Genomic DNA, 27,167 nt, shown 5'->3' with positions numbered 1-27,167 from the left:
AGTGCAAAAAAAACCCCTCCCCTACAATAATGTTTACAGAATTGTTTTAAAAATAAAAATATTAATGCTGTTGGCTTAATTAGAAACCATTTAACCAACTAATTGGCTGCTTATCAAATGTAACATATTAGAATGCCCAAGCAGGTGACTGTGACAGTATTCAACATCTGCAATGATGTCTGTTGTCTGTATTCAGAAAATTATGTTTCATTTTTTCTGTATATAATTTTTCTTAAAGGAAGTGGTGCTCATAGTTTTGAAGCAGCAGAACTGAACATTATTTAAAAATTGGTGTGTTTTTAATTAAAATCCTATTAAACGCTAAATTTTAAATATGCAGGTAATGAATTGGTGATTTAATTTAGCTGATTAATAGGATATTATGTAGGCTAAGCAGCATAAATCATAGCATGTCAAACATAACATTTGCATTCCTTAGCTAAGTATCAAGCAATTGGTTAATTTCTCCAGTACAGTCCAACAGACTCTTTGGCTGATTTGCCCAATTTTGTGTTTTTTCCAACCTCATCTAGAAGGCACCAGTTTGAGGAAGTCTAGTCTTAAAGAAGCCTTGCAGATGTAAATCCTCACTGTCACCAGTTGGACATACAGAAGAAGGATTGCAATATTAATCTTAATGTGTAAATCAAGAATTAAGCAGAAGTTGTTGTGGGCATCTGTGTTTTTTTATAATACTCATTACATGTTTATAAATTCCAGCATCTTAAATTTTACAAGTTTTACTCCACATATAAAACACCAAGCACTCTCAAAAATTAGTCAGCAAAGTTAAGTATTATCAGTCTACAGCTTTTCTACCTCCCCCCCAAATGTCTTTGAAACCAGCAGAAACAATAAGCGTACCCTTGTTGTTGCTGCAACTATTTAGTTGAATCGCTTAGTATGACCCCACAGTTCTGTTTGGTACAATGCTTTTTATAATCTACTTTGCTAAATCATTGCTCTTTAAAAAAAATCTTTTCAAACCCACCGCTGAGCAAAATGCCAGCTCTTTGTTAAGCGGCTGGTTGGGTTTTCTATGGGATGGTCAGAAATTTATTTGGAATCCAAACCTTCTAGTGGTTTTAGTGCCTGCCTAAAGAGACCCTGCTGTTCCTGTGCAGAACAAAATACCCTTTGCAGCAGAGGAGTGCCCATGAGGTAGAGAAGACAGATGCTTGAATTTTGCCATAGGGCCATGGAAACACTCTTTCCTCCATTATCAGTTCCATATAGTGCTGGTAAGAGGGTATAATGACATCTAAGAGGCAAGATTAATGCAAGCAGAGCTGAAAGTGGAACAGTCTTACAAACTTGGTCTCTAAGAGTTATAGCAGATGAGGAGCCTTATGAAGCTTCACTTAACAACACTGCCTACATTTCCCTAAGCCTTGCTGAAGTCTTTTAGGAGCTTACAACCTTTGTATAAATTTCTGGGGGTAATCGATCTGACTTTTGTATAAATGTTTTGCCACTTAACCCTTGTTGCTTTGTAAATATGATCAAGAGCAAACCCGTCTAGGTTCATGAATGTACGTAGAACCTGAACAGATTTAGTCTGCTTTGATCAAGGTCAAGAGATCAGAGATTGGCCATTGGATCACCATCTCCTCACCTATCCCTTCTCAGGAATGAATTCCATTCTGAAATCTTACATTCAGCGAAGCCTTTCCTTTGCAGCGGTGTGAACCATGTTTGTAATTTTAGTGTAACTCCTGCTTTATCAGGCTTCCCAATCCTGCTCAGCAAAAACCCAGGTTAGCTTGATTTACCATGGCCGATCAATCGCAGAACCAGAGTGGTGGTGATGAACTGGTATCCAGGTGGCAAGATCCTGTGATCTCATGGCTCCTTGGCTGCAAATGTGTATCTGCCCCCGTGTTGACGTGTTCTGCTTTGAGAAAGAAAGAGCTGTAATTTGTGTGGCTTCTGTAACTTTCTAGCCAAAGCACCTTGTAGTTGTTTCCCACTGAAAGCTGTGCAGATGGGATGCGAGATTTATCTTTCACCTTTGGCTCTCTGCCAGGCACTGAGGGATGGGAACAAACTTGCCCAGATGGAAGAAGCTCCCCTCTTTCCTGGAGAATCCATCAAAGCTATCGGTGAGTGGACTGTTAAATGATTTTCATAGCATTATCGTTTGCAGCTAAATGTCAAACGCAAGCTATCCTTTTCATTTGATATATTTCAGAATGGTTCAACTTGGCTGTAAGATTTCATCTTGGATCCTTAATCTCTTCAACCCAAGTGGGCTCTAAGAGTAGCTGAACACAAAAAGCAACCCTCTCTGAAACGAATTTTAATTACAAATTAACATAGAATTAAGCAAGCCGTGAGATGGATGTCTAAGTATAATCCTGTAGATACTTAACTCTGTTCAGCAGTTCCATCTCGATTCTTTGTTGTAGGTTTTTTTTTTCATTGTGATAATGTTCCAATACTTTGAAATGAAATGCTAGCAATCTAAACCGCATGCAGGTATGACATCTCTTTTGCTCTCTGAAAGCTCCATTGAAAAATTAAAGGTAAGGCTGTTTCTGTGAGCTGGTTTTAATGCATTCCCTATTTCTCCAGTTGGGGACGGGCGGTTCTCCTCCTCATTCCAAAAGACTCACCCCTTCCCCTGTGGCTGGGGAAGGAGAGGGGAAAACGGGTGTCAAAAAGAGAGAAAGATTGAAGAGGTTCACCCACTTTGCTCTGGTACCACCCACAGCTTGCTTCAGCCCCTTGTCATCAACTTGCAGCTCTGAACAGATTATCCCCTAAGAGAACGTGGCCCTACTTTTTTGAGTAAAGAGCAGGGGTGCGGGAGGGTGGAGAGATGCTGGAACCATGCATCCTCATGTTCCCTCCCTACGTTTGCTTTGCTTTTTCCTACAAAGTAATGCCTGTGTAGAACTTGGGTGATGTGACTTTGATGATTTCTACCAGTGTTGTCTACGGCTCCATTCAGATGTTGTACCAAACCATTATTGAAGACGTTTATTTGTTTTAATACCTGAATTGACAAGCCACCTTATGGTCTTTTTTGCACTGGCAGTGCTGGTAAACCCCAGAAACAGGAGGGAGGTATGAAACTGAGCACAGAGAAGCAGTTCTACACTACAGTTCGTACATTGTCCATTTGGAAGATCAAATCATTCTAAATCATTAATGTAGACTGCTGGCATATCTGGTTTGATCTTATAAATACTGGGTCTTCATAAATCTGCTCATTCTTTGTACTGTGTAAAGCTCTAGTTGACAACTCTGGAAAAAGCAAGTGTCACGTGGCCAGAGCTTAAGTGCTTCTGCTAATCGTCCTACCAAGATAGCCTCCTTGTAAGAGTTGTTAGATGGTTTCCTTAGTGATGTTATTATTGGAGAAGTTCTGCTAAATAAACCATTGACTAGCAGAATAAGGTCTGAGACCAGTGGAATGCACGAGCAGGTGTTTGCGGGTATGGAATCTCTTGGCCCTTGTTTTAAGAAAACAAAGCTGTGACAGATCAGCAGAAACCGTTGTGATTTCAGTTAGGTGAGTAGCAGCCTGTGGAAGAAGCCTCAAGTCCCCATAATTGCTCTCTGGTGCAGAATCAATGCTTGCGCTGCTTAACCTTCCAAGTTCAGGAGTATTTGATGGTTGTCTAAGCTGAGCCTGTGCATTTATATTTTACCCTCTCTCTCTCTCTCTAAAGTGACATCATAATTTCCTTCTTTCCATAAGCTCCCCTTTCTGATCTTCAAACCCATAAACTACAAGTTCATTTTTCTCTTTTTTCAGCAAGAAGTCCATAAGGGGTTTCCAGTCACTGATAAATGTAGTTGTTGGTCTTTGTCTAATCAAACAAGTTAATTTTGCCATCTCTACTAGTTCTGTCATCTTCAACCATTCCTCTGTTGTGGGTCTTTCAGAGTCTTTCCATTTTTGCGCATATAATAGCCTTGCAGCAGTGATCGTATATAAAAGTAATCTTCCATGGCTCTTTTCTAATTGACGTCCATTAATCCCAGCAAGCAAAGTTCTGGTTTCTTTGAAAAGTTGAGTGTTGATCTTTAAAATTCTTTGTATCTTTATATGTATTTGAACTCAGAAATTTCTGGCTTTTTTACAAGTCCACCATGCGCAATGAAATGACCCTTCACGTTGTCCACATTTCCAACATAAATTTGAAGTACCTTTATACATTCTAGATATGTTTTCTGGAGCCATATACCAACAGTACATCACTGTATAAAAAATCTCTTTTAGGTTATAACATAATGTAAATTTCAATCCTTTTAACCACATATTTTCCCATTGTTCCATCAGTTTATTGTGTCCAGAATTCTTAGCCTTAATGCTTGATTTCCAATGGATTAGCTTTGAAATGCCCCACTTCATTCCCCAAAATGCCATTGCTGTTTTGGGGAGATGTAGGGCATTACCTACGATCCATTGACTTAAAAACAGTTTTCCTCCTCTGGAGGTTATTTGCTCCACAGTCATGGTGGAAAAGCACAATATGTGCTATAATTCATCCTGTACTTGCTCTGTAGTATTATCAGGAACACTTTTTTGATAGTCTTTCCTTTGAATTTGAGAACAAGCAGTAAAGCTTTTGGAAAGGTTTGCCTGCTAAGTCTGTAGTCCTAAGCAACTTATGTGGAAGGAAATCAAAACATATTTAAGGATTGTACCAGGCAATTGCATTCCAGCAAAGAAGTCAATCCCACTCAGTTTGAATGGATTCTATATATATTTATTCTGGGGTAAAATTAAAACTTCAAACATCATCTGTCCTTAAATTTTTAATTTTCTGAGGTGGTAATCATTTTGCATACCTTTTGCATTCCCTAAAATTAACAAGCTTGGCCTTTCTTTATTTTTCTATAATAAAAATATTAAATTTTAAAATAAAGTGTCATGAAAGATTTTTTTAAAAAATGCTGTAAAGTACCTTGCTGTGTAAAAGGACTTTATTCCATGTGTAACACCATATTCAAAACAGGATTTGAAAGCAGAGATAATATCTTGCATGAAAGAGTTTCAATAAAGGGATGTGAGCACTAATAAAATGTCACCTTTTTTCTCAGCTAAAGATGTGGTATATATCTGTCCATTTAGCGGAGCCATCAGTGGCACATTGACAGTGACGGATTACAAAATATATTTCAAGAATGTTGAAAGGGTGAGTCTTTGTTCTATACTGCACATGATGCATTTTTCTTCTAGAGCAGTGTTTTTCAAACTTGGCCACTTTAAGAGGTGTGGACTTCAACTCCCAGAATTCTGGGAGTTGTAGTCTATACATCTTCAAGTGGCCAAGTTTGAGAAACACTGTTCAGGAGCCTTGCTCTTACAGTTTTTGCAACCAGAAATTTATGCAGCTGTATAAACTAAGCATAAAGGCCCATGACTGGCTTATGTGTCCTGCCATAATTATTTGTTTTGTCTCATGCAGGTGATAGAATGCTAAATATTTATCCATGGTGCATATAAAACAAAACAAAACCATTTTTCCCTTCAAATTCCAGGATCCACATTTTGTCCTTGATGTTCCCCTTGGAGTGATAAATAGAGTTGAAAAGATTGGAGTGCAGAGCCATGGAGACAATTCTTGTGGTATAGAGATTGTTTGCAAGGTATGGATTGGATGTTGAGGAAGTGCGTCAGTATCTCCGACTTTTGAGTGCCTTAATTTCATTATGTACCTCAGCTCTGGGAGATTTTCATTCTTTCATTCCTTGTGACTGAGCTTTTTTTCAGCTGTGAGATGTGATTAGCATCTAACATACGAGTGAAAAGAGTCATTCATTTAGTACTCAGCGTGCACTTCTTTCCCCTTAGTGAGTTAAAGTACGATGAGTGTGTTAGTCCTCTATCATACAGATGGTTGCTTCTGTTACAAAAAATCTACTTTTTGATTTCTGTACAAAAATAATGGTATGTATTGCATTAGGCTTCTCCCCAGCAGGCTAGAATAGAACCTGCTGACCAGGTACTCAAGGATCCATGAACTTCCGATAAGATGTTTTATTGTAGAAAAGCTAATAAGCCATTATGAAAGAATTCCATGAAGCTGTGTAACAAATATGAGCTGTTTGTAAAATCCATGTTCAGTTTCATGTGCCTCTTTTTCCAGCTTAGAAGGAAAAGTTGAAAGGATTATCTTTTGCCTGGGAGATGTTGTCTGTTCCTTGTTTTGGTGATGGCCTGATTTGTTATCAGTTTGTTTGTTGGGACCATTTGAGAACTAACTTTCCCAAGCTGCTCATAAGTACTGTCCTAGAAATCAGAGTTTAGGGTGGAAATTTGCTATGCGCAATGAAAGCATACAGTAAATTAAGCATGATTTTCTCTAATAAGAGTCACCAATGCAAAATGCTTAATTTCCACACTTACAAGTGCTGTAATTTTTCATTTAACAAGTCAGACCTAAAGATATCTTTTGACAGGATATGAGAAACTTGCGGCTTGCTTATAAACAGGAAGAGCATAGACTGGAGATTTTTCAGAACCTTATTACCCGAGCATTTCCTCTTTCTCATGAGCTGGTAAGTATAAATGAGAAGTTCTTAACCTTAGTAAAATACGTGAGGAAGAATAAAAGAATTATAAATATGCTGATTTTTCATAATCACAAAACATCAATATTGTCATTGAATTTGCTCAGTACAATAGATTAATTTTGTACACACGTGTTATATAAATTACAGATATAGAGAGAATAAGGCTTTTATCCTGAATGGGAATACATTATGCCAGTTAATGATTTCTAAAAAAGAATAATGTTAAAAAGGAGTTTGGGTATTTAGGTTTGCTGATACTTAGGATAAATCTTACTTCTCTAAACTAGCTCTGTATAGAAATGAAGAAATGAAGTTCAGTGACAATAACATTTGCTTTTATTTCACTGCATTCAGCCATTCTTTGCATTCAGTTACAAAGAGAAATTCCCTACAAATGGTTGGAAGGTTTATGATCCAGTGGCAGAATGTAAAAGGCAGGTGAGCATGGTTGATTTTCATGTTTTAAATACCATCCTACATCAAGCATTCTGTACATGCACACATAATACTTTTACAATAAAAGTGACACAATGCTACTTCCCCATTGTGTTCTTTGGTTATGTGGACAGTGTCCTCTTTTTCATCCCAGAGAGGATGTGGAATTCTTGAACAGAAGTCTAGATATGGTGAGTGGATGGATAAATGTGCACAGATTGGAATTCCAGAAGAGATGGAAGTCATCTGAGTAGAGATTTTTGAACACCCTGGGTGGAAGGTATACCCAATCTCAGATGGATTGGACTTCTTCTGAACATTTAGGTTCTTAGTTTGAGGTCCTTCTGGTCTCTACTCCTTTTGTGAAGGCACAACTACAGGTATGCTTTATCAACGTAGAGTGGTAAAGCCTATCTGGAAAGATTGTGTGTCTTTTCATTCATCCAGGTACTTCACAGTAAAAACAGTATGAAAACTTTAGCTAGTACTAATCCCATTTTTCTGTATTTTGAAGTAGAGACCATGTGGACGAATTGATCAGTAGATCCATATCATGTGAACTATGTAACTTTTTATTACAAAATGGTGTGTCCTACATGTGTCCTAGCTTGAATACAACAATCTGTGGGCGATATGTACAGGCCCAAAGAGTATTTGTCTGTGTGCCTGTCGTAAAATGATAATAATAAATGCATACATTTGAATACCAATTCTCTGCCAATGTACTCAGGATTGTTTACAGTATACAATAGAGCTGAATGCATATAACATATTAACATGATACATTAAGGATAAGGAAAATAACAAGCGTATACATGCTTAATATGCGAACAAGGAATGTTATACTTTGAGCTACATGCCTGCTCATATATTCACAAACATTATTGTATTTTTGTAATTTTAATCCAGAAAAAAAATCAGTACTGTATTATGTTATTTATTACAATTAGGTTGTGATTGATTCCTTGGGGATTCTAAAATCAGATATGTTATATCAGAGTTAGATTTTATATATATAAATGTTTTGTTTCAATGCAGGGTTTACCGAATGAGAGTTGGAAAATATCCAAAATTAACAGCACATATGAATTTTGTGATACGTATCCTTCCGTTCTTGTTGTGCCAACTAGCGTAAAAGATGAAGATCTCTCCCGAGTGGCTGCGTTTAGAGCAAAAGGCAGAGTTCCAGTAAGTAAGACTTAGATTTAAAACTGAAATATTGATGTCAAACTTCATCACAATCTCATACTATCACTGAAGTGTTTCCATGAGTAGTTAATACTTAATTTGAAGAAGAAAATAAACTAGATATCTCTTGAAGGATATATGCTGAATATATATTAAAGAAAGCTGAATTGGAAGAAGATAAGCTTGGTTTTAAAACTGGAGGAAGAAACAATAACCTGTGGTGTGCTGATTAAATTACTCTGATAGCTGAAAATACAAAGGGTCTGCAAGCTCTAGTAATAAAAGTCAAGGAGCACAGTGAAAAAATGGGACTAAAATTAAATATAAAGAAGACCAAACTAACGACAATAGGTACAACAAACAACCTTAAAATTGACAGTGAAGATATCAAAGTGGTAGATAGCTTCTGCCTTTGAGGATCAACCATCAACAGTAAAGGAACAAGCAGTCAAGAAAGATGCTGCCAACTAGCACTTGGTAGAGTAACCATGAAGGCCTTGAAAATATATTCAGTTGCTGTGATGTGTCTGTACCTACCAAGATCAGAATCATGCAGACGATAGTTTTCCCTGTAACACGCTATGGATGATGAAGTTGGACTTTGAAGAAAAAGGATAGGAAGCGTATTGACACTTTTGAACTTTGGTATCGGAGAAGTCTTCTGAAAATACCATGGACAGCCAAGAAAACAAACAAATGGATCATCAGAGTTCTCACTCCAACCATCAATGTCCAAACTCAGATTAGCATATTTTGGACGTATTATGTGAAGACCTAGCTCTCTGAGAAGTCCGTAATGCTAGGAAAAGTGGAAGGAGAGTGAAGAAAAGGACAACCAGCAGCAAGGTAGATAAGCTCAGTTATGGTGGTGATGGGTACACCATTGGAAGACCTAAAACACCAGATTAAGGACAGATAGTCATGGAGAAAATATTTCTATGTGGTTGTGAGAGTCAACACAAACTTGATGGCGCATAACCAATCTCTTGAAGGAAGTTGGTGTGAAGAGTAAACAAGACACAATTTCAGGCAGGGAGCTCAGATGCAAAGAAGTGTTTATATTCTTTCTGATGAAAATGGTGTAGAATGCTGCCACTAGGTATAAGATCAGCTGAACTGCAGTTCTTCTATTTGTGGGAAGGATAATGTTTCAGGTCAGGACTATGACTAACAGAACTTTTAAGTTTTTCTGCTTTGAAAATCCTCTTACTGAATATTGCTGTTTCTTGAAGAGATAGTAAGCACTAAACCAATATAAAATAGAATTAGAGGGGATTATTAATCTTTTAAACATCCTGTTAACAGGCAAGGATCCAGACAGTTACTTTTGCAAAAATCTTCTCTCTCTCTCTCTCTCTCCATCTCTCTCTCTCTTTTTGTGGACAAGAGGAAATCAAACAGCAGCTTCCTCCCAGTTGTCACATCACAACTGTTGTAAAAATCCTCAGCAGTTCTAAAAGTTTTGCTCTTATGAAGGAGACGTAACAGCTGTTCAAGAAGTTTAAGTGTGCACAGTTCTGTAAAAATAGTTCTGTGTGCTTTTTTGCGATTCTGTGTCTGATTGCTTGCCTCCAATTGGTTAATTACATCTTCTTAACCTTTCTTAACTCATGCTGGCTGGGGAATTCTGGGAGTTGAAGTCCACAGATCTTAGAGTTGCTAAGGTTGAGAAACACTGTCTTAATATATCCCATTTAATTTAATGAATTTCTGCAAGCGCTTTATTTGTAAGTTAGTTTCTTTATCTCTGCCCCCCCACCCCCATCTCTTAATCTAGGTGTTATCCTGGATTCACCCTGAGAGCCAGGCCACCATCACCCGTTGCAGCCAACCTCTCATAGGCCCGAGTGACAAGCAGTGCAAAGAAGATGAGAAATACTTACAAACCATCATGGATGCCAATGCTCAATCTCACAAGCTTTTCATCTTTGACGCAAGACAAAACAGTGTTGCAGATACCAATAAGGTAGGAGTCCCACAAGAGAAGAATGTTAAGGGAGCTTCGACGAGCAACAAAATGCAAGTTGGTTGAAAAGTGAAATGTCAGATCTTCAAATAATTTGAAATGCACTGGAATGATGGGAACCAATTGTATTTTCAGGCCAAAGGCGGTGGGTATGAAAGTGAAAGTGCCTATCCCAACGTGGAGTTGATCTTCTTGGAAATCCCGAATATACATGTGATGAGAGAATCTCTGCGTAAACTGAAAGAAATTGTTTACCCCACCATCGATGAGTCTCGATGGCTGTCCAATGTGGAGAGTACGCACTGGCTGGAATATATACGGGTAATAGCCTTGATGAAATATGGTCCTATATGGTGCTTATGCTTCTCTTTAGGCAATCTTATCTCTTCCTTAGAGTAGTCTAGATCAGTGTTTCCCAACCAGAGCAACTTTAAGGTGTGTGAACTTCAACTCCCAGAATTCTTAGCAACGCCCATGCTGGCTGGAGGATTCTGGGAATTGAAGTTTACACATCTCAAAGTTGCCCAGGTTGAGAAACACTGGTCTAAATAGTGAGGAAGGATTATCTTGATCTAAACTTTGGGGATTAGACATTTGGGTTTTAGTTTAAGTAGACTATTTGAATAACGCTTTGTAATTTGGATGAACTTTGTTCAGGAGTCCTGTATCTTGTTTTCCCCATTTAGCTCGCTGCAAACGTATTTGAGCCAAGCACAAAGACTCAGCAGGGGCTAACTAAGTTTCTACATGTAGATTCTCATCGCTGCCTGATCTCATCTCCTGCCCTGGCTTTGGAGATGGGGCTGTAAATGTTGAGGCTTAGTCGGAATTTGGGCTGCTCCTGCTATACAGTTTTTTCCCCACAAATACATGGCTAATCAACCCTAGCCTCGCTGGATTTTAAATCAACATGGTTATTTTAGAGGATTGAGTGTTCCACGAAGGTTACCGTAGACCTTACAACAGCCCTGTGAAGTAAGAAAGTATTATCGTCCCTTCTATTGCAGTAGCAGAACCAAGAACAAAAGTCATTTAATGAATTCACAGCACAGATGAGATTTGAATTAGGGAATTCCTGACTCCCAGCTCAGCCATTTATTTATTCAGTTTCACTGTCTCTCATATTTGTTGGGAATTAACTGGGATTGTTTTCATTCCTGTATGGTGCTCTTTTTCCCTTGCAACGTAGATCATTTGGCACATAAACCGAGGCAAATCTCCCAGTGGCAAAATGCCATAGGAACTACAATTCTGCTTGGCCAACTACCAGAAGTACCTAATTTGTAAACACGGCAGATCTTTGTAGCTTTCTAGCGAAGTTATGAAGTATTATGATCTATTTCGTGTTCCAAAGCACAGATTCTGCAGATGCCAAAGGTCATGGTGGCTGGTGATATGGGACGTAGAATTCCTATGAGTATTGATATCCTGAGGCCCAATCCTTTACCATCTTATTTTATTTATCTATTTATTTATTTAAAACATTTGTATAGCCGCCCATCTTAACACAACTCTGGGCAGCTTTTTTTCTTTTTCTTTTTTGGTGCCTTTGAGTCAGTTTTAACACCTGGTGACTGCCTGGGCTACTCTGGGCAGCATACAGCAATCAGATAAAAAACAAATATAAAAACCACATGAAAAATATAAAAACCACATTAATAAATATCATAAAAACCAGGATACAAACCATAGGGGATGGAGAATAAAAATGGCCCCCTCAGCCCAGGAGCCATCTAGGCAGGTCTCCAGTTCCCTGGGGGCCCCAGGCCTGATCACAGAACCAGGTCTTGAGGGCCTTTCAGAATAGCAAAAGGGATGGCACTAATCTAACCTCGGGAGGAAGGATGTTCCCTGAGGTGGGTGCCACAGCAGAGAAGGCATGTTTCCTGGGACCCACCAAATGGACCCACCATCCCTAGCTGATGGTACCCGCAACATGCCTTCTCTGCAAGATCTGATGGGGCAGGCTGATATAACTGGGGAGAGGTAGTCCCTCAGATAGCCCAGTCCCATGCCATGAAGCCATTGCCAAGTCCCCGGGACAGTTGACTAAGGACTTTCGGAAACAAAATGTTGGATGGCATAAACCATTTGGTCCAATCCTGCAAGTCTTCTGCTGTATCCTTGCACCAAGACATCTCCTAACAGAACTTCCTTTAGTGTAACATTTCGACCTGGATTTTTTTTCTTTTTCTAAAAGATGCTTCTTGCTGGAGCTGTGAGAATTGCTGACAAAATTGAGTCAGGCAAAACCTCAGTGGTGGTACACTGCAGCGACGGTTGGGACCGTACAGCTCAGTTGACTTCCTTGGCAATGCTAATGTTGGACAGCTATTACCGTACCATCAAAGGCTTTGAGGTCCTCTTAGAGAAGGAATGGATGAGTTTTGGACATCGCTTTGCAATGGTGAGTAGAACGCAGGCCAGAAAGGAAGACTTCTCTTTGGAAGGACTTCCTTTGGAACCCAAAAAGGGCAGCGATCATCCCAAGCCCCAGCAAAAGCAATTCATAAAAGAGGCTTAGCTCCGTCCTGAATTTGGTTTAGCACAATGAAACTGCCTGCTGGGCTGGATTCTGACGCTGGTCAATTGCAATTATGACCGTTGCCCTTTTTGCAAGTGATTTCCATCCACTGCTAACATTCTACATCTGTGGAAGCTGCTGACTTAATGCAATATTTGCACTAGCTTAATGCAATATTTCTCAACCTCAGCGACTTTAAGATGCATGAACTTCAACTCCCAGAATTCCCCAGACAGCTGGCTGGGGAATTCTGGGAATTGATCTCCATGCAATAATATGTGGAGTTATTGTGATAAACAATAATTACTCAGACCACAATTTAGCATGATGTGTGAATCCAGTCACCAAGGTAATATCTGTATTCAGCCTGGCTCCTCCATCTCAGCCTTGCATCCACCTGCATTTCTGTTCCTTCTTTTGCTTCCAAGGCCTTGTTGGCTTCAGTACTTGGTGTGCATTAAGCAAAGGGAGAAACCTTATTTAAGTTCCTTTCTTTTTTCTTCTCCTGTAGCGAGTCGGCCATGGAGATGATGATCATGCAGATGCTGATAGGTCCCCTATCTTCCTGCAGTTCATAGATTGTGTCTGGCAAATGACAAAGCAGGTGAGACCTTTTTATTTATTTGTTTGTTTGTTTTCTACTTATTTAACATATTTCTATGCTGCCACAATCAGACTTTTGGAAGCTAACACAGAAAAGGTTCAAGTTAAAATACCCACAGTAAAAACAACCATTAAAACTCTCAAAAGTTTTAAAGTACAAAATAAAATGAGAGGAGGGATAAGTTAGAGCAGAAAGGGAAATGTTCAGGTCAGGGGAAAATACTCCAGAACAGCTTGAACTTCAGGAGCTTCTGAGAGACCAGCGAGGAGGGAACCAGCTGTTCCACAGTGTTGGTGCTGCTACAGAAAAGCAGCAGCATCTCCCTCTCCAACCTCCCTGTGGGATTTACAGCAGTTTCTCCCTGGTCAGTTGTAATTGGTCAGGTGGTCTTGCAGTTATCTGTCAGCCTTGTGAGGTAGTCCAGACAAGAAGCAAACCCAGGAGTACTAACTCTATCTTTATTGTAAGGTTACATTAACAGAATCTTGCAAGTCTGAAAGTACATCTCTCCCCCCTTGCCTTTACAGCCCAAGAAACTAGGGAGGGCCCCTTCTGAGACATTTGCCTCACCCCCGTTCCTTCTGCAAGCTCAGCTGCCACTTATCTGACCATTGCCTAGTCTGTGGCTCTTCCTCCTGTCTCCCAAGGTCATTCCCACATACCATTACAGTATCTGGGTGCCAAGGGCTTTTGCGATGATCTCTTTGGCGTCCTTTTAGAGCAGTGTTTCTCAACCTTGGCAACTTGAAGATGTCTGGACTTCAATTCCCAGAATTCCCCAGCCAGCCATGCTGGTTGAGGAATTCTGAGAATTGAAGTCCAGACATCTTCAAGTTGCCAAAGTTGAGAAACACTGCTTTAGAGCAAGGTTTCCAAAACTGTAAAGAGTAACCACAGGGAGGTACAGACAGTTCAAGGGAGATGTGAAGAATCTTTTAGTTGTACGTGGTTACAATAAATCCACCTTTCCCAAAGTTTCATTGCTTTGTTTTCATTGTTCATTTATATTCCTTTTGGTGTTTGGATTTTTAGGGGAGGTGTATACATGAAGATTACACTAAAGGGAGGTGTGATGGTAAAAAGTTTCAGAATCTCTGCTTTAGAGATCACGTTTAAATGAAATTGTCTTATTCTTTGGCGCACACAGAACAACAACAAAAATGCTGGGTCTGTTTTAGAAATTCTGATCCATATTGTCTGTATCCTGAATATACCAACATCAAGACTAAGAAGCTAAAACCCCTTCAAAAAGTTACATGGCAAAATCACAATTTTTAACTGTTCGCAGTGGATCCTACCAGTTGACAATCCATGGAAAGTTATTCCTCTATTTTTTGGCTGGGATCTTTTTCATCCATGCCATTTTTGGATTTCCCAGATTTGCAGGATTGGAGATCACACTACTCCTGTCTAGGAACTGATTAATTTCTCTTGCATGCCTAGGAAACTCTGCTCAGAAAAGGCTCTTCTGTTCAATAGAAGGACATGATTTTTTAAATATATTTGGTAAATGTTGAACAATGTTTCCGTAACCCAATTTAAACCAGAAGTTGCAAATAAGGTATAGCCAGTGTTCCAAAACTAAAGTATTTTTCAAATAGAAAATCTAGAGTGATTTTGTAGTTTTTTCTGATTATTAGGAGCTCACATTTGTCCCTGAATCTATAAACTCATTTTCTCTCAGTAGCTGTCATTTGTAGCTCTGTGGTGCAGTACCTAGTTTACATATCAAAAGTATCTAATTAATATGCGCAAACTCTTGTTCTTGATTCAGAACAAATTAATAACAAAGCATCTTTTCTTAAGGTTTTGAGGACATCATTTATAAAAGTGATATCCTTGAGTTCCTGGTAACTTTGTGTTATAATCATTCTAATCTTTGTACCTAAATTCAGCTCATTCTTAAATAAGAGTAATTCTTGGAATTATTAATTAAACATTCTTGCTTATGTTTTGAGCAGTTGTCTCAGATAGATATCGTACAAGAGTTATAAAGTAGACTTTATTTGAAAAAGAATCGGATGCTGGTTGTGACTACAGTTGCATCGTTGCTATTCTTAATAGTGAAAAAGAAGAAAGTTGGGAAGGAGTCAAGAAGAAGAAAACGGGAATCAAATCAAACACGCCATATCCATAAAACAGTGTGGTCTGGAATCCCATAAAATTCCCCTTTAAAAACAATCAACTTCAGGAAATTCAGAAAAGTCCTTTTCTGTATCTTGTTTACATGGAAGGCTAAAGGACTCTCAATCTTTGCCAAATACTTAAGATTTGACATTCTGTTGAGGGTCTGATTGTTTGATTTGTAATTTAGCAAGATGGCACAAGGAAAAATATACAAAGGAAATAAAACTAATGGCAGCAGATTGGCATAAATAAGCTAGTGGGAACTACATAAACTTATCTGAACCCAAAAGACAAGGTCTTGCTATATTTTTGCCGATTTTATGAAATAGATTTTTTAAGTGCTTGGTTGGGGAGGGATAGGAAGAAGAAGAGCATAAAAATAAGTGGTTGCAACTTTCAGGAATACCAGCAGAGACTTCCAGTTTTTTCCCCCATTATAGATAAATCCAAACTGTTTCAAGGTAAATTATGCACCACTGATCACTGGTGAAAGCCTTGGCAAGTTTTGATATATGAAACTCAATTTTTATTCCACTTGATCTTAATTAGCATCCCAACAGGATGGTTTCCTGTGACAGAGCAGGCTGCTCTGAAACACTGAATCAGCAACCCTTCCAAAAATGTGCATTCTTGAACAACAGAGCCACTGAGGGACAATCTTAATCTCCCACTGGTAGATTTAGGAGCCTGCCAGATAATTCCATTGCGCTAAGCTTGAGAAAAGGCAAAGCATTTTGTACATGGCCGCAGAGCACAATATGAGTTATATCAGCTGGCCCTCTTCCAGGAAACTGAATAACTGAAAACAGTTTTTCAAATAACTCTAGGTCAGTGTTGTCCAAACTTGGCCACTTTAAGATGAGTGGACTTCAACTCCCAGAATTCCCCAGCCAGCATGGCTGGCTGGGGAATTCTGGGAGTTGAAGTCCACTCATCTTAAAGTGGCCAAGTTTGGACAACACTGACCTAGGTTATTTGGCAAAAAGTTTTAAGGACATAGGTACTTACAAGACTATCTCTCCCAGCATGATTTCATCGGCCAGTGCCTTTTTCTGACAGTTCCTTCCCCTGCATGAATGACGGTGGTAGGAACCTGTCAACATGCCTTCCCAGCTTCTCTGTGGTTGCCTTCCCACCCCCACCTCACTCCCCTCTCCCCCACAATACCTCGCTTCCTGAAATTGGGAAGGTCCCTAACCTCTTGACCTTTCAGAAGGTTTTGAAGACCTTACTTTTCTGCAGAGCATTGGGGCATGGAGGACAAAGAGCTGCCTTAAACTATATAGATTGGGAATTGCTGTTTTGTTTTTATTTGTTTCTGATTGTAAATCCTGAACTATAAAATCTTGTCTAATTAATAAATAACATGATTTTATACAGTATCACAGTTGCAGTCCATCAAGGATGCATAAGTGGTACATAATGTGCCAGTCTTGCTTGGCACCTTGAAATCAAGAGAATTCTTCTGTCCATGGCAGAAATTTAATGATCTGCTTAAATATCTAGGTCAGGCATTTTGCACAAAGTAGCGAAGTCTTGCAATTGAACTCTTGTCTTTGAATTGTTGTAAACCTTCATATTTTGCCTTAGATTAACTGGGTTAACTGAACTGGCCAATGTGAACATCTACAAGGGCTGGGATCCACACTAGCCTTGTTTAGCATGTTTTAAAAAACCTCCCCCCTGTGTCTGTATCTAAGTACCTGTGTCTGTAATCTGTTCACTTAAATGAAATGTGGATTGTCTTTTGCTAATGAAAAAAATAATCTAAATGTATTATCACTTTAGTTTCCAGCAGCATTTGAATTCAACGAGCTGTTTTTGATCAGCATTTTGGATCATCTTTATAGCTGTCTCTTTGGTACCTTTTTATGCAACTCAGAACATCAGCGAGTAAAAGAGGTAAATCAGCAGTGTACTTAATGATTTGATAAGAGGCAAAAGATGTTCAAGCCTGTTTTGCTTTTGCTGTAGAGCTGGAAAGTATTTAAATGTTCGTCTCTCACTTGAAGTGCGAATAGGCACCAGATACCACAAATGCAGCACTGGAGTCTTTGATGAGAACACATTTCTGCCCTTAAGAGCAATTAACATTTCTAGCTTAGACTAGGTGCATAATCTGACACTGAAGTGTTTGGAATCTGATGTTTCTCCCTGTGGGTTGGATTTCTACATCTGGGTCATAAATGTGCCTTATGGCTGGCTGTGGGAGTCCCTGGTTTTCAGGACTACAAAACGCAGTCTGAGTAGAATCTCTTTTCTTCAGCACCTTCAGGCCAATTCTCCTTCCCTTTAGGGAGGTGGGCTTCAAGTATTTCCCTCCCCCCAACTTTTAAGGAAGAGAGGAGCAGGAGCACACATTGAAACCCCACTCATGGACTTTCTGAGAGCAAAGCTAGAAAATCTTTCTGACTGAAGCCTTGGAGAACTGGTGCCCATCAGGGTAAAGAATATTCCATTTGCCCAGGCATGGGCAACCTGAGAACCTCTCTGGATACACTTGAAAAAACTTGCCATTCCCTGCTTTTATGAGAAGAGAGACATGTGGAAAAAAGTAGTATAAGTTCAACTAAAGGCTAATGTAGCTAAAGCTGCACCTTCTCCTAAGAGGAAAACAACAGTAACACCAGGAAACTGGCCTTGTCCACGTTTGACAAAACCTCCCTTTTTGCCTCATTATCTTCACCCTCCAGCTCTAGATTTCTTCCCCTACGATGCCAAGTGCTACCAAATGACTGCCCACCTAAAATGATCAACTGGTCCAGATGGACAAATTGCCCTGAGTATAAAGGGGTTGTATATATTCCATGGTAGATTGACCTGTTGCTTGGATCACACAGCCTCAGAGTTGAACAAAGGCTGTAGGCCAATGATGTCCAAACTAGGCCACTTTAAGATGAGTGGACTTCAACTCCCAGAATTCCCTAGCCAGCATGGCTGGCTGGGGAATTCTGGGAGTTGAAGTCCACTCATCTTAAAGTGACCAAGTTTGGACAACACTGCTGTAGGCAGTACATTTTGAGTCACCGCTGACTTGGGATGTGGCAAAAGCCGTCTGAAGGTAGCGTTTCTCCCAGCAAGCAACTTTGCGAGGAGGCGGTGTCGCTCTGAAATCTCTCTGCTTTCATGTTTGAATGAGCCCAGCCAAATTGCGTAGCTGCACCACAAGATGGAGCTGAACTACACATCCTCACCAAAATAAGGTGCCTATCAGCCAGCTCCCTCTCATGAATGGATAATCTAATGCAGCTCCCTCTTTAAAAAAAAAAAAAAAGGAAGGAAGGAAGGAAGGAAGGAAGGAAGGAAGGAAGGAAGGAAGGAAGGAAGGAAGGAAGGAAGGAAGGAAGGAAGGAAGGAAGGAAAAAGAAAATGCAATTTAAGAGACAACTGTAGTGGAAACAGATGCTTTATAGCACTGGAGGAGTATAAAATTGCAAGAGGAAGCTGATAGGAATTCTGATTCTGCAACCTTGATTTAATAATGGCTTTATAGTGGAGATTGGGTTTGACTTAGAATTTTAACAACCCTGTTAAACGTGGCCATTTAATTATAACCATAATATTTAGGTTATAGGTATAAGGATACCTTTTTCTATAGTACCACTTCACTGATTCCATATTGTGGTGTTTACTGACATCCAATTTGATTTTGTCGCTTTCAATGTTATTTCCCTCCCCCCCCCCAACTGGTGCCATTCACTGTGACAAGCATCACGGCCACTCCAAGTTCATTATTTGCCAAACGTGCCTAAATTTTAATGGATAAATTACCCAATAAAAGTTAACTTAAAAAAAAAATCAGTCACGACTGTTGCTCAGTATTCTAAAATAACGCTTGCTCGCTTTCTCCTGACCCAAGAACCACAAGTAACAGTTGAGAATATTCTCATGCCATTTTGCAGAGCAGGGCATTTGGAAGAGCATTCAGGTGGTAACAGCCATGCCAGCCAGTCTCATCCAAGGAGTTGTCTCTGAGCTCTTCTCCAATGAGAGCTTAAGAAAAGGACCCGTGGGGATTCCTCAGCTGAGAAGTAGAGGTAGAAATAGCTCCAGGATTGGTGTATTAGATCACAGAACTGGGAGTGGTCATTTAAGCCATTCATTTGAGCCCCTTGTTCAGGGCAAGAATCCCAACTGAAATAGCCCTTTAAAAATGCCCATCTGGTGCCTGCATGAACCCTTCCAGGAAAAGGGAGCAGACCAACCCTCTGAGTTATAATGCAGTATAATTTTTTGCAAGTACGCTTTTTTCATAACCTTGTTTGTTTTCTTTAGGAAATAAGTACCAAGACCGTCTCTTTGTGGTCCTACATTAATAGCCAGGTTGAGGAATTCAGTAACCCTTTTTACGTCAACTACAAAAACCACGTTCTGTATCCTGTAGCCAGTCTAAGTCATTTGGAATTGTGGGTAAACTACTATGTACGTTGGAACCCCCGAATGAGACCTCAGGTAGGCTTTGCGTGTGTCCTGTTGTTTGTATGCATTTTGCAAATTAAAAATTTAAAAATAAATGATAGAAAAATGTCATCCTGGACTAGAAGTGTTCAAAGCTCTGACTATATCATAAAAGTAATCAAAGGTGTGATGGACAGGGGATTGGAGCTGCTGGACTTCCTTTTTCTCCCTTTCCTCTTGGAACAGCTCACAATATATTCACTGTGTCATTGTTGCCAAAAACTACAGATAGAAGTCATAACTCTGGCACTCTCCCCCACCAGCCTAGGTCCTCTGGAAGACCTAGAGGACTTACTAAGTTAGGTCTTTCAGAGGATCGGAAGGACATTGGAGACATTTAGACACTGCCTTCAAGTGTCTCCAGAGCCCATTATAGGCTGACACTGGCCATTTGTTCACAAAAATATGGGGGAAGGAACAGAGTATATTTCTCAAAGGAGAAAAAAGGGGTTCAGCAAAGTAGGAGCCACCCAGAGGAGGAACTTTGCATATTGTGTGTGTGTGTGTGTGTGTGTGTGTGTGTGTATAGTCCCTTGGTAGTTCATTATATATATACATATTGCATATATATATATATACAGTATATATGTTCCCTTGGTAGTTCATTATGAAGAGAGCCAATCTGGGGTAGTGGTTAAGGCACCAGGCTAGATACAGAGACCATGAGTTCTAGCCCACCCCTTGGGCACAAAGCCAGCTGGGTGACCTTGGGCCAGTCCCTCTCTCTCAGCCCTAGGAAGGAGGCAATGGCAAACCACTTCCAAAAATGTTGCCAAGAAAACTGTGGGGACATATGCAGGCAGTTGCCAGAAGTCAACACTGACTCAAAGGCACCAAAAAAAAAAAAAAAGTTAATTATGGCTTCATTTGTGATAACTTGGAAGTTCTTTCTGTGGTGAGGGTATTTTTTTTTTAATGGATGGTACTTGCGCCTGTCTTATTTTCTGTTTTGAATTTCTGACTGCCTTGCTGCTTTATTTACGCTGAAATCTGATTATGAGATCTTCCACCTGTTCACTCTGCAGCTGGGTGTGTTTCTAGACCCTCTTCCTTCAGAAATCAAGTCAGGCTACGGTAATGCTGTGGTGCTCCACTTGGTGATAAAAATACTGTTAAAACTGCACTCTCATCGTCTAATCCATTAGAATAGGCCATTGTTTGACAAAACTGACAACAAAACCAATATATTTATTTCAATAGAAGAGAATATCTGTAGCTCAGGGTTGAACTGTGGAGTCCTTGGTGCTCTCTGAGCTTGGTGGTTTGACTGTAGATGTTTCATTACCCAACTAGGTAACACCTTCAGTGCGAGTGAGTATGAGATTTGCTCCCTGTTTATATGCAGTAGCTAGCCCTGCCGGTGTTGGGGGGGGGGGTGGTTTTCTCCTTGGTAGTTCCTAGATTAGGCTATTGTTTTCTGCTTGATTGTTTGTCTGGTGTTCATCCCTGCTTATCTGGGTGTTGATTGCTGGAGTGGATGTGTTCTGGTCTTTTTGTTTCCTTCTTAGCTTTTTTTATTGTCTCTTGAATGGTGTGTCAATGTGGTTTATCTCTATGTGTCTATTGATGGCTGATTTGTCTGAATGCCAGGCTTCCAGGAATTTCCTAGTGTTTTTGGATTTAGCTTAGTCTAGGATGCTCACAGTTTCCCAGTAAAGACTGTGGTTGAGGCTGTCCATGAGTTGTGAGATTAACAAGTTTTCATTGTGTCTTCTGACTGTTAGCTGGCGTTCATGGATGTGCTCTGCTAGTCTTCTGCCCGTCTATCCTACATAGTCCTGTTATAGTCCTTACACTGTATGTTGTAGATGACACATCCTCTCCAGCAGCCAACGCCAAGATAAGCAGGGATTAACACTGAAGCAGAAAACAATGCCCTAATCAAGGAACTAGCAAGGAGAAAACCACACCCCCACCAACACTGGCAGGGCAAGCTACTGTACATAAACAGAGAGCAAACCCCACCCTCTCTCGCCCTGATGATGTTCCTAAGTTGAGTAATGAAACATCTGCAAGCAAACAACCAAGCTCAGAGAGCCCCAAGGACTCCACAAATATATTTATTCTCTATTATTAAATGTATGCCCTGCTGTTCTGCTTATATAAGCAAAGGGGCAGCTTACATCCATAAAACAAAATATAAAACATGAGAGTCAAATCAGTACAACTAAAATCAAAATGAAAGTTCTGTTAAAATCAATTAACTGTTAAAACCTTGGCCATTTCCCTAAATATTTGGAAAGCATTGCAGGGCCTGGCAGCCCCACAGGACAGGGCCTTCTCCCACCTAGCAGAGAGCCCAAACCTGTAGATGGTGCAAGATTTTCTTCACCTGGTCACATTTAATTTACAGGATCTCTCATTTTTTCAGCTTGACGGCCCACATAATTTCTAGTGCCATGTGCTCTTTGTCTTTGGAATGAGAACCTATGTATTACCTGATTAGAAGTTCAGATCTACTGCACATGCTTAATAAGGCTAGATATCTAGGGAATTCCCTTTCCCCTTACGAAGCTTTTTCAGTAGCCAGATTTCAAGATTCAAATCATTAGCAGTTTGCATTCTGTCTCTTACCTTTAGGTTTTGTGTTGCCGCACGAGAAAGACATTTTGGGTGCAGAAGACGCATAATCACTAAATGCCTCCTAGGACCTATTAGGAAGTGCATTTGATTGCCAGCTCGGATTATCCGTTTGTGCTGACTCTAGTTTCCTTTGCTAAAAGCAGACCTCCCTTTTACAGGAGCTAGTAAACGGTGTCTCAGCCTCTCTCTAGAATCCCTTAACGTGTCCTATGAGTAAACCATGTTCAGCTTCTCAGAGTGGATGCTTTTGGAAACCAGCTTGCTAAAAAAACATGTGAAATTGCAGGAAACGTATGCTGTGATTAGATGAGAGAGCATGTTCTCGATGCTCTGATCAGCAACTATAAGTCTGCTGTCGACTAATGAATATGCCATTCTGGTGAGGAATTTTGACACAGGCATCCTATTCCTTACATCAGATGTATCGGGTCCCATTTGCAGCTGGTTTTGCGGAAACCACAATTTGGGAAGGAAATGTTTTATCAAGACTGCTGGGAATATAGCCTCGCAGAGAAAAAGATTTTGGGTAGGAAAGAACCCACACAAATGTATGCTTACATTTGAAATGAAACCATAATAATAAGTAAAGCAGCAAACTGCTTTAAAACCCCCCTAGTCGCAAATGTTTGGTGCCAAAGTATAAACAGATACTGTAGTCAACATTTCATTATCATTTACATATCATTACATACATTCATTTACATATTCATGTAAATATTAAAGCCATCTCTGATGGCTCCTGAAATAAAAATAGATCTCAGAGTGGGGAAGATCCCATTCCTCACCCAGCCAAGTTTTGGTGGTAAACCCCAGATCTGCTTGTTCTTCCCGAAGCAAACCATGAAGGAATGCTGTCTTACTGCCAACAGACCTAGGGTGTTTGCACATGGGGGTGTCCTGCATTTTACAATATTCATCACAGGAACTGGGGCTCCATCTCAGTTTTCACCCTTGAATACTTTGAGGTAAGCTGAGAAGAAGTTCCTGAAGGACCTCATGGGAATGTGCCCCACAGCTCCGTGGACATTGCACAAGGTTGGCAGTGCCCAGATCTTGTTATGGCTGTTGCAGACAGGTGAAGTGGAGTAATGCACCTGAACATTCTCTTGGGGGAACCAAGCCCATGAAAAGGCCATGCACAGTCCTGAAGAAGAACCCTTGTGTTCATCAGCATCCTGCTTAAAGGAGTGTTCAGTTCCAGTAATTCACTGTTGCATTTCAAAACGCCAGAAGCCATTCCTTGCTGGAATGACCCTCCAAAACTAGAAACTGATTTGAGGAAGGCGGCTTTCCTGTCCTCTGCAAGCTTACCTGGGAATAAGCTCTCGTGAAGGTTAACTGGAGAGAAAACATGCATCAGATTGCCTAGGACAGCTAAGCTCCCCTCTTTGTACATCTGTGGGATTAAATAGCTGCAGTGCTGCCTAGAGAGATCAAAGCACCCTGCTTCACTCACAACAGCAGTGCACAGTTTGTATGTCATTTTTTCCCATGCATAAAACAAGGTGGTTTTCTTATTTTCAGTTATGCTGAACTGATTTTTTCCCTCCCATTGTGACCGTGGGGCCCTGGGCCCCTACAAATTTCTCTGCCCCTTCTCATTTTTCCCTGTGGCTTCTCAGCCTCATGAGCCCATAACCTTTGGGCAGTTTTATCCCATTTGAGCCCAGTGTGCATTTCTCTGGAGTATTTTTGCAGGCTCCTGATTTTAAAAACCATCTTCGGACTGACTCTGGAAATGGGTGGTTACAATTGCTAAGAGATTAAAAGCCACTCTGTCAGAGCAGCCTCCCCCCACCTCCCCAACCTGGTGCCTCCAAGGTTAAACTTGAGTTTTGCCACTTGCCAAATGTATTTATTTTTTATTTATTTATTATTAAATTTATCCCTGCCCATATCCCTCTAATGGGGGACTAATTAAACACATGAAAGAAACACATCTTCAGCCAGGCAACCCGGGCTGCTATCTGTTGTAAAAATGGAGGCTTCCCTGGAGAAATTTCTGTCCACGATAGGTACTGTAGATCACTCTCAATATGGATGTTGGTGAGTCATATAAGCACATTGGTATTTGATCTCGTCCCACTGCAGTACACAATCTTGCATGCCTTCCAAAACCTGTGCCAAAGCGGGGAATAGCCATGGTCAGCCTTCCAGAAGGCAGAGAACACCCATTATCTTTCTCCCTTGAGGAGGTGGGTGATCGTTGAGTGCCTAGTTCTGTTCTGTTGTATTATTCTAGCAGCAAGAACGAGGGTGGAATCATCTTGTAGAATCAAGGAGTGGGGTTAAAATAGTCATTTCATTCTACAGATGCTTTTCTTCCTAGTGGGAAAAAAATTTTTTAAGGCCCTACAGAAGAGACACATTCATTGCAGAACAATTTTCGTTTGAATGGGTGTCCTTGAGCTAGTAAAGGGAGGCAGAAGAGTATATAGTTCGGTTCCATACAGTTTAGAACAAGCCGTGCCTGAAGTGAGTGGTGGTTATACTGTCTTTTATGCTTCTCCTTGTGAGTGTGAATATTGTTACCCCGATGTACCACACAGTGCTGAAAGAGTGGAGGAAAATAGATGCCATCTCCCTCTCCAGATGTGTTGAAAGAAAATCCCCGTTAAATGGTTGCGGTTTTGAGCTCGCATGAGTTGCGAGACAGAAGCTGCGTTAGCAAAATGTAGCCTCTGCGCATGATTTTTATATTGCCATCCGGCCCACCGGGCTGCCATGTAACCTTCTACTTGTGATCTACAGGTTAGGTTCTTATAATTAGCCGTGCTGGGGGAGTAATAGAAGCCCTCGTAATTAAGCACCTAATAAATCCTGAAATGGAATCGCTGTGTTCACCAGCCAAATTCAGTACAAATGCCTTTTCTCTCTGGTAGATTTGAAGCATCTTAAACCACCGTAATTCGCAGATTTTGATTCATACATGTCTAACCAAGTCTGATAAAGTCCTAATAGAAGCATTTCCACAACATGCTAAATTTGAGCTTAGTTTTTTTGGGGGGGGGGAATGTGTAGCTTAGTGTGTATCCCCAACCCAACTCCTTCAGTTAATCTATGGTGCAGTGTATTGTACGCTCCCAGAAAACAGGTAAATTCAGCAACCCGATTAAATGTAGTATGTGAATGTAGCCACTCAGCCCACTGCCCATCTGTGGCAATAACCCTCCCAACACACACACACACACACACACACACACACAACCTTCTTTCCAACACTTGTGTGCATTTTCAGTAGCTACGACTCCACGCAGGAGCAAAATTATGACATAGAAAGCTGAATACACACCTTCTTAACAATAACTAGGTCAGTCCTCTGCAATCAGGTGCCCTTCAGAGGTCTTGGGGTCCACAACTCCCCAAATGGCCACCAGATGTCCTGGCAGCAGATAGGAAGGGTTCATCTGTCCAGAAGATCAAACTTCTGTCACTCTGAGTTGGTCATAAATCAGGCCGCCTGGAAGGTAGAGTTTCTACTTTGCAGCTGGGGGTTAACCTTCCCCCTCTTCCCCTGTGATCTTTTTTCTTCTAAATAAGCAAGGCCTTTCGGTGTTTATTGTAACGCTTTAGAGCAGGGTTTCTCAACCTTGGCGACTTGAAGACGTGTGGACTTCAACTCCCAGAATTCCCCAGCCAGCCATGCTGGGGAATGCTGGCTGGGGAATTCTGGGAGTTGAAGTCCACACGTCTTCAAGTCGCCAAGGTTGAGAAACTCTGCTATAGAGATAGCGACACTTCTGGAACAAAGTTGATTTGCAGACACCAAGTGGAGATGAACTTTTCTCTCTTTTGGGGTGGGGGCTGCCAGAGTCGTTAAAAGATAGCCTCATCAACTTTCTAGTTAGGATTAAGTAAAATGGCGCACGCGCGCGCGCGCACACACACACACACCCTCCCCCCAAAACTAAAGATTTCTCCGCGAGATAGAAATCTGCCTGCTTCGTTGGCCGCCTCTAGGACAATGGCTGTCTGCAGAACATGAAAACACTGCCCAGGTGTAGGACAGCTTCGCTCTCCATTCTGGGGGTGTTCAGCTGCAGAGCTGAAAACGTGTAAGATTTCCACCATGTTGCTTAGCAATAGACCCCGCGGCTGCCACAAGGCCCCTCACTCACCAGGAGAAAAATGATAGACCCGTTTCAGGAAAGCCGCTTTGCCAAAGCTTCTCGCAACAGAACTTGGTGCAACTTTCTCCCGGCCGCGTGTTCTTCCGGCCGTCTTCCAGCGGTGAACGGCAACCGCTTGCTCCTTTGCGGAAGAAGGCTTGAAGTTCCAAAACTGGAGGCTTGCTGGTTGTTCTCGAGGTCCCTGGCCCTGCTAAGTAGGCCAAGCTAGTAGAAAATAGGCTTTTTAAAACCCTATTTGGATTATCTTTTTAGATAGCTTACAGCGATGCTTCCAAGGCCCATTTTAATGGAAGCCTGGACAGCGCAGTCTTCCACACAGAAGCACGTTGCATTTTCCCACTGAGGCTGTCACTGGTTTTCATGTCACGGGTAATCTTCTGAAGAGTGGAAGGTGGAATCATTACAGTCTTTTGATTGCCAGCACGTTGGTCTGGAAACATCCATGTTCCCAACTATTTGATTAAAACAGTGTTTTCTTGCAGATCGTTTTGTTGAGGGTTTTTCTTTTTATCCTATTAACTTCAGCTAGAAACTGGGGGGGGCGGGGGGGGGGCTGTGCCTGGCTTTGGCAACTCCTGGCAAGGAGAATCCCACAAGTTCCCTCTCCACAGGCCTTTGGCC

The 27,167-nt window shown here is 40.8% G+C and overlaps 1 protein-coding gene across 5 annotated transcripts in view; it reads left to right on the top strand.

The window, feature by feature from the left end:
- Nucleotides 1-27,167, top strand: part of MTMR1 (myotubularin related protein 1) — a 42,570-nt gene that overhangs the window by 12,479 nt on the left and 2,924 nt on the right. For 4 of the 5 annotated variants that reach the window (XM_088151522.1, XM_088151521.1, XM_088151519.1 and 1 more), the window contains 12 exons: nt 2,027-2,102; nt 5,056-5,150; nt 5,497-5,604; nt 6,418-6,516; nt 6,886-6,969; nt 8,005-8,154; nt 9,932-10,120; nt 10,256-10,441; nt 12,321-12,527; nt 13,156-13,248; nt 17,164-17,277; nt 19,651-19,827. In XM_088151522.1, coding sequence (XP_088007648.1) covers nt 2,027-2,102; nt 5,056-5,150; nt 5,497-5,604; nt 6,418-6,516; nt 6,886-6,969; nt 8,005-8,154; nt 9,932-10,120; nt 10,256-10,441; nt 12,321-12,527; nt 13,156-13,248; nt 17,164-17,277; nt 19,651-19,827 — 1,578 coding nt within the window. Of the gene's footprint in view, nt 1-2,026; nt 2,103-5,055; nt 5,151-5,496; nt 5,605-6,417; nt 6,517-6,885; nt 6,970-8,004; nt 8,155-9,931; nt 10,121-10,255; nt 10,442-12,320; nt 12,528-13,155; nt 13,249-17,163; nt 17,278-19,650; nt 19,828-22,413; nt 22,818-27,167 lie in introns of those variants that run through there. The other variant, XM_088151523.1, reaches the window with a different exon arrangement.

Source organism: Python bivittatus, unplaced genomic scaffold, assembly GCF_059951505.1.
Source record: "Python bivittatus isolate LINGU-HERP-01145 unplaced genomic scaffold, Pbiv_v1 ctg000670_np1212, whole genome shotgun sequence".
NCBI lineage: Eukaryota > Metazoa > Chordata > Lepidosauria > Squamata > Pythonidae > Python > Python bivittatus.
Note: the sequence above shows the minus strand (reverse complement) of the source record. Positions and strands in the feature narration are given on the sequence as shown.